Below are 7,916 nucleotides of genomic sequence, written 5' to 3' on the forward strand. Positions count from 1 at the left end.
CATCTCTTTTTTGTTCTGCTTTGCTGCTGAGGATCTGGGGGCTGGTCTTGAAAAATGAGACATTTTTTGTAATTATATGAAATACATAATTTTGGGTTTTATTATACCTAATAAAAATCCTTCTTTTTGCTCACACCAAAGTCCAGATTGAACACAGGTACTCACAGTTATTAACTCACAGAAGTTATTAATAAGCTAAAGTTTTCAGGGCTGGGCCTCTAATAAAACTGATAAAATTATCTGCATGTCCACGTGCAGGTATTTTTCATATTTTATTTCACTTGTTTTGTTTGTGTTTTCTTTTTTTCCTTTGCTTGCTTTTGTATGTATTTAGGCAACATCAACTGATAAGGTGAGTCTGGCAGCCTTTAGAACAGACACCCAAAAAACCCAAAACAGAACCCCCAAAAAAATATCTCCCCCAAACCCTCCTTCCTTTCCCTTATTTACTGCTAAAAAAAGACATCAGTGCTTTCATATGACTGCCAGGTTTTAGTAGTGTAACTTTGTCACTATGCAGTCAGAGTTGAACAGGGAAGATATCAAAATAATCAGGATTTTCCTAAATGTTTTTCTGAGCTTGAGGGTTCCTTTAAGGTTGGGTGAAAATAATGCAAAAGCCATGAAAAAAGAAAACAAGGATCTTGTAATAACAACAACAATAATAATGTTAGTGGTGCTGTTGTTATTATTATTGATATTGTTATTATTGCTACTAAGTTTTTCTGATTCTTAATTCTAAAGATAAAATGTCCTGAAATGGCCACAAAGGAATCAGAACTTTTGAAGCTCTAATTTATATATTTATATTTCAGCAGGCTTATGTTCTCCAGTGATTTTTTTTTTCCCTTTCTCTTCCATTTGTAGTAGGTTTATGATAACTGTGCAATTAGTGTGAATATCAGCATCATGGTTCCAGTACAGTTATTTCTGGAGTCAGGTTGAGATGATCCAGATTAAAATATTTTGGGGTTTTTTTTTTTAACCCCAACCAGTGCTTTGGTTTCCAGCAGAGTTCCACAAGCAGTGACAGGGACACTCCTGAGATGCTGATAAAGGGATGGCAGGAGTTCATTACTGAGTGAGACACTGAGAACTAATGATCAGCCACACTGTCAGTCTCTGCTGGTCACAACCTCAACATTTTGATAATTAAGGAGTTCAGAGAAATAATTAAGTAGTAGGAGTTGTGCCTTTCTAGTAAGAGATCATAGAATCCTAGAATCCTAGACTGGGCTGGGTTGGAAGGGACCTCAGAGCTCCTCAAGTCCAACCCTTGCTCCACTCCCCCCGTGGTTCCCAGCCCATGGCACTGAGTGCCACATCCAGGCTCTTTTGAAATAGCTCCAGGGATGGAGAATCCACCCCTTCCCTGGGCAGCCCATTCCAATGGCTGAGCACCCTCTCCAGAAAGAAATTCTTTCTCATGGCCAACCTAAACCTCCCCTGGCACAACTTGAGCCCTCTTGTGCCCTCTTGTCTTGCTGAGAGTTGCCTGGGAAAAGAGCCCAACCCCCCCCTGGCTCCAACCTCCTTTCAGGGAGTTGGAGAGAGTGATGAGGTCTCCCCTGAGCCTCCTCTTCTCCAGCCTCAACACCCCCAGCTCCCTCAGCCTCTCCTCAGAGGATCTGTGCTCCAGTCCCTTCCCCAGCCCAGTTGCCTCCTTTGGACCTGCTCCAGCACCTCAATCTCCTTCCTGAGCTGAGGGGCCCAGAACTGGACCCAGGACTCAAGCTGTGGCCTCCCCAGGGCTGAGCACAGGGGCAGAATCCCTTCCCTGGACCTGCTGGCCACGCTCTTCCTGAGCCAGCCCAGGATGCCATTGGCCTTCTTGGCCACCTGGGCACACTGCTGCCTCCTCTTCAGCTTCCTGGCAATCCAGACTCCCAGCTCCCTTTCTGCCACTCTGTGCCCAGCCTGGAGCTCCCCATGGGGTTCTTGTGTAGGCCACGAATGGCATAGAGAGAAATGTGTTATCTTACCACATTTCAGGACTTGGGTGCTTCCTTTGGGAAGTCATCTGTAGCCTCCTAATGAGTGTTTGAGGTTTAAGGAGTTTTATTCTGCTCGAAATTTCAGGATCAGACTATGTGGGCATGTTTGGCTGCCATGGCTGTTGCCAGCAGAGACATGGCCACAGCAGAAATCGCCTACGCGTCCATTGGTGAGGTGAGAAAATACTTTTCCTTTCCAGTTAAATCATATCAAAACTGATTTTATTCATTCATTTGCCTCTATATAAACCATTCTACCATCTCCTGAGCAGATTGACAAGGTTCAGTTTATCAATTCTATCAAAGAGCTTCCATCAAAAGAGTCCAGGATGGCTCAGATCCTGCTGTTCAATGGGAACACCCAAGAAGCTGAAACACTGCTCCTTCAAACAGGCCTGGTTTATCAAGCCATCCAAATCAACATTAACCTCTTCAATTGGGAAAGGTAGGATTGGGGAAGGGGCAAGGGTGGATTCTCCCCCACTTTGGAAAGTTTGAAGTCTCAGATAAAGAATAATAAATATCAGAAGGGTTGGAGCAGATGATCCCTGAGCTCCCACCCGACCTGACGCTCTGTGATTCTCTGATTGCTTTAAACACATTCTGTTTATGAGCAGCCTCACTGAGGTAACCTCTAAATTTAGATCAGTTGTTTTATTGCAGACATTTAGCTGACTAATTTCATATCTGGAGTTGCCCTGAGCTATAAAAAGATGAAGTTAATCACATCCTGACAACAACCGATGAAGCAACTTTTGTTTTTTTTTTCCCCCCTCTCATTTTCAGAAGACACATGTATTCTGTGATGAAAGTCCAAAAAACATGCTTGGAATAATTTTGAAATAACATTCTGCTTTTTCATTATTGCTAAGGCAGAAATGTCCTCAGCAATACCTCAAACTCTCTGTGACCCTCAAAGAGCTCAAAGCTGTTTTGAAATGTCTTGCAGCTAAAAATAGACACATGGCCATTCAGGCTCCCAGCACTGTGTAGGTGGATGACACATGAATTAGGCCTGAGAAAACAAAGCAGGAATTTCTCCTTTAAACACAACCCACGTTTTCTGACAGAACCTTCTGAGGCCATTTACTACTCATTTCCCTCCTGTTCTATTTGTATCACTGTGGGCAAAAAGTTGCTTTTTTCCTCTCGGCTTATCTGTGTTTTTTTTATTATGTTGCCTAACATGTATCAGCTAAAAACTGCATCTACCAAACACCAGTGTTCCTTTTGTCATTCAGAAGAAAACAGATGTGAGTAATAAATTAAACTAATCCAGTGATCCATCTTTCCCATCTACAGAATAGTTATAAATCACCATACATGTGGATTATCACACTGTTCAGAAGCAAGTCCTGACTATAATAAAGTTACTTAAAATTTGTTGCTTTTGCCCATTTATTTTTTTTTTTATTATTATTTTGTCCCTTTTCTTTTTCTCAACTCTCCATTCTGGTTTATTTCCTTCAAATAAATGCACCCCTATTATCAAACTCCAGAGGTTGTCAACAGAAATAATGTTGGATATTTTTCACACCAAGCATCACCAAGCAGATGGACTCCTTCTCTGGCTCTCTTGGATCTCCTGTGACTGATACTGGGGTAAAACCTCCTGGCTCCAGGAGGTTTTGCCTGCATCCCAAACACTTCCCAGTGTATTGTTTTGCAAACCCATGGTGATTGTCATGCCCCAGCATTTTATAAAGCCCATTTCTCTTTTATTCCAGGGCCCTAGAGCTAGCAGTAAAGCACAAGACCCATGTTGACACAGTCCTGGCTTACAGACAGAAGTTCCTAGAGGACTTTGGTAAAAAGGAAACCAACAAAAGTTTTTTGCAATATGCAGAAGGTGTAAGTATTCCTTAGGAATAATCTACAGCTTTAGGTCAGCCTGCTCTTTGTAACCTGTTGGGGAATTGCTCTTACTTTTTCCTTCTTTTCTTCAAATGTGGACATAAATCTTGAGACTGGGCACCAAAGGACAAATTGATGGCTTGATGTGTGGCTGCTTGGCCTGTGAGGTTTTGATGTAAGGCACAGATATAGAATGTATACATTTAGTAGCTGCCAAGGGTTAAACAACTGGAGGCACAGTTGCTTTCCCTAAACAGGGAGCCAGACCTTAGTATGATTGAATGTGTACTTCCTAAATGTCTTCAGCATTTTTAGGGGATTTTATGGATGGCAACAATAACAAACATCAAAGGGGTCCAGATTTATGTAAAGGGTGAACTACAACCCATTCTGCCAAACAGCTAAATAGACAATTTCACCAAACTTCTGGAAACCCTCCCCATCATCAGGAGCCTGTTTGCATTTATTAGCTTTTCATAGAACTGAAAAGACTGAGGGCAGATCCCACAGTTCTTGAGCTAGAAGTTGATGTGCTGGATTCCCCAGAAGGTTTCTGGGCTAAAAACAGAAGATTCCTGGGGTAAAAAAGTCCTTTTCTGTATCCACTTCCTGAAGGTCTTGACCCGCAGATGGGAGGGGACCTGTTTGATGAAGAAGATTTTAATTCTTGGCTACAGTAGTGATTTAAATTCTTAATGCAGCCTCTAGGACTCATACAGCAAAGCTAGAAGGAAATGTTAAGGGCATCAAAGAGAAAAGGAAGATTTTTGGGCTGCTGTTCCTTCTCAGGGGAAAAAATGGGCCTCAGTTTCCCTCTCACCAACCGAAATCCTTCAGGTTTGAGTAAGGAGCTTTTTACCTCTCTTCTCAAAGCTGAGAACGTTATTTAGATTCCTTATCTGATTACAGAGTAATGTGTAATAATAATAATATTAATAATATTTCAGTCATCAGATCCAAAGCACCTGGAGCCAGTCCATGCATCCTGAACTGGGGAATTAACCTTTTCACAGGATGTGAGGGCACTGTGCTTACATCTTGCCTCCCCCAGCATCTTCCCTTCAGGATTCAGTCAACAGAGTAACAGCTCCTCTGAAAATTCCCTCTGCAGCACTTGAGATTTTTTTTTTCTTTTTCCCCATCCCAACTTTGACATTCTGAGTTCTCCAGCAGTGAAACTCAACTCTGTGATTACATTTTTGGATGTGTCTTTGGAGTCATCCCATGCACCATGATCCATTCTTTCTTGGCAAGAATTTTTCTGGGGAATCCTAGAGTCCTAGAATGGGCTGGGTTGGAAGGGACCTCAGAGCTCCTCAAGTCCAACCCTTGCTCCACTCCCCCCGTGGTTCCCAGCCCATGGCACTGAGTGCCACATCCAGGCTCTTTTGAAATAGCTCCAGGGATGGAGAATCCACCCCTTCCCTGGGCAGCCCATTCCAATGCCTGAGCACCCTCTCCAGAAAGAAATTCTTTCTCATGGCCAACCTAAACCTCCCCTGGCACAACTTGAGCCCTCTTGTGCCCTCTTGTCTTGCTGAGAGTTGCCTGGGAAAAGAGCCCAACCCCCCCCTGGCTCCAACCTCCTTTCAGGGAGTTGGAGAGAGTGATGAGGTCTCCCCTGAGCCTCCTCTTCTCCAGCCTCAACACCCCCAGCTCCCTCAGCCTCTCCTCAGAGGATCTGTGCTCCAGTCCCTTCCCCAGCCCAGTTGCCTCCTTTGGACCTGCTCCAGCACCTCAATCTCCTTCCTGAGCTGAGGGGCCCAGAACTGGACACAGGACTCAAGCTGTGGCCTCCCCAGGGCTGAGCACAGGGGCAGAATCCCTTCCCTGGACCTGCTGGCCACGCTCTTCCTGAGCCAGCCCAGGATGCCATTGGCCTTCTTGGCCACCTGGGCACACTGCTGCCTCCTCTTCAGCTTCCTGGCAATCCAGACTCCCAGCTCCCTTTCTGCCACTCTGTGCCCAGCCTGGAGCTCCCCATGGGGTTCTTGTGTTGAACCTCATCCCCTTGGGATCAGCCCAACTCTCCAGTCTGTCCAGGTCCCTCTGCAGAGCCCTCCTGCCTTCCAGCTGATCCACACTTCCCCCCAGCTTGGTGTCATCTGTGAATTTGCTGATGATGGACTCAATCCCCTCATCTAAATCCTCACTAAAGATATCAAACAGCACTGGGCCCAACACTGATCCCTGGGGGACACCACGGCCGCCATTTTGATGCAGCCCCGTTCAGCACCACTCTCTGGGCCCGGCCCTCCAGCCAGTTCCTAACCCAGCAAAGGCAATGATTGTGCCCCCCTGTACCACAGATATTGTACTCTTAATTCCTGTCTGAAGTTGCCCTGAAAGAACACAGCCAGAAAATGACAATTCTCTGTGGCTGGAGAGATGCCAGGAAAAGGCTAAAACATTTCTTGATGCAGGAGATGAGTTTCAGGCAGAAATCTGATTTCTGTGATATCAGATACGTACTGATACCATGTGCCAGTTTCCCTTTAGGTGCAGTCAAAAGCCATCACCATGTGTCCTGCTGGTGAAGGGCTGTGTTCTTGGTAATGGGATACAGATGCCATTTCATTAAAATGAGATGCAAATTGATCCATATAATTTTTGTGGTTTAGTGTTGGGTTTTTGTGTTGCCAGATGTGGAGTATTAGTATTAAAGTATATAAAAATATTTTCTAGTATGAAATGAAATATAATAAAATGTCATATAGTGCAATATAAAGCAAACATTTATATAATATATACTATGTAATATATATAAATTTATTCTTTTATATAAAATACAGCTTGCTTTATGTTAAAGGTGGAAAGCTCAGTTTGTTAGAACTCAACTGTGCCTTCATGCATTCAGTTATTGCAAGTTGTCAGTAATTAATAATACTGATTTATTATTATAACTATAATTATTACAACTAATGATCTTACATTGATTAATTATTATAACTATAATTATTATAATTAATGATCTTTCCTTGATTAATTATTATAACTATAATTATTATAATAAATGATCTTACATTGATTAATAATAATTGATATGGTCACTTTGTAACTTGGAATTGCCCTGTTAGTGAGCAGCTATCTGTTAAACCTCTCCATATAATGTTTGTTGATTTCTGTGCACTTCTTTTTCTCTTCTTACAGATGGAAATTGATTGGAATAAAATCAAAGCCAAAACAGAGCTGGAAATTGCTCAAGAAAGAGAAGGAGCAGCATCTGGTCCCTCAGTGAGAGGCAGTGTGACTGTGCAGCAGTAACTGTCCTTTTGGGCATCTTAAAAAGTGCTTCTTGAACATTTTATACTGGCTTTTTTTTTTTTTTTTTTTTTGACAAGCATAAATAAAAAAGCCTCAGGAGTGAGAACTGTTGTTCTTGTTTACTGCTGGATGACAGGCAGAATTATTTCTTTACTACAGTCTCATTTTGAGACTTCTGTTCTCATCTGGGGTTTATGTTCTGACTCCAGTGAGTAAACACATTGTAGTCCATAATACACATGTGAGAAAAGAGGGAAATTAGCTGCCTTTCTGTTACTCTTTTTTACATTTTCATTGCCATTAAAATCACTTAACCTTGGCTGGCTTGTAATTAAGTACCCATTGCCCTGTTTGAGCACCTAGTTGAGTAGTTTGGGTATTTCTGCAGCCTCAGGGACCTCAGAAAAGTTGTATTTAAATTGCCCTAAACCAAATTTAGCAAACTGTGAGTTCTGAAAACTTAAAAAAGGAGCTTGCACCCATAAAGAGCAAAAGACCCTTTCACTCACAGTGAAGCCAAGACCTTTTTCTGCCAGTGTGTATGTGCCTGCAAGTTCTTGAATAGATTATTTTAGATTATTTCAGCCACTCAGGGTTGCCACTGTGACAAACTGTGCAGCAATAAAGGGTATTTTCTGAGACAACATAAATTGTGTGGAATGGGCTTTGGAAGGTGAAGTAACAACCAGTTGGTTTGGTAGCATCTGACATTAGAACTGACAGCAATATTGAGACCTTCCTTAAGGTTAGAGTTGCAAAATCATTTTGCAGGAGCTTCTTCTGCCTCCAGCACTTGAGCTGAAA

At 42.7% G+C, this 7,916-nt stretch overlaps 1 protein-coding gene across 4 annotated transcripts in view; it reads left to right on the forward strand.

The window, feature by feature from the left end:
* Positions 1 to 7,218, forward strand: part of IFT80 (intraflagellar transport 80) — a 49,224-nt gene extending 42,006 nt beyond the window's left edge. For 2 of the 4 annotated variants that reach the window (XM_071752788.1, XM_071752787.1), the window contains 5 exons: positions 335 to 352; positions 2,080 to 2,169; positions 2,267 to 2,439; positions 3,722 to 3,845; positions 6,999 to 7,218. In XM_071752788.1, the coding sequence (XP_071608889.1) occupies positions 335 to 352; positions 2,080 to 2,169; positions 2,267 to 2,439; positions 3,722 to 3,845; positions 6,999 to 7,112 (519 nt within the window). In that variant the 3' untranslated portion in view covers positions 7,113 to 7,218. The remainder of the gene's footprint in view (positions 1 to 334; positions 353 to 2,079; positions 2,170 to 2,266; positions 2,440 to 3,721; positions 3,846 to 6,998) is intronic. The other 2 variants (XM_071752791.1, XM_071752789.1) reach the window with 1 other exon arrangement.
* The last annotated feature ends 698 nt before the right edge of the window (positions 7,219 to 7,916 follow it).

Source organism: Heliangelus exortis, chromosome 9 (assembly GCF_036169615.1).
Source record: "Heliangelus exortis chromosome 9, bHelExo1.hap1, whole genome shotgun sequence".
Lineage (NCBI taxonomy): Eukaryota > Metazoa > Chordata > Aves > Apodiformes > Trochilidae > Heliangelus > Heliangelus exortis.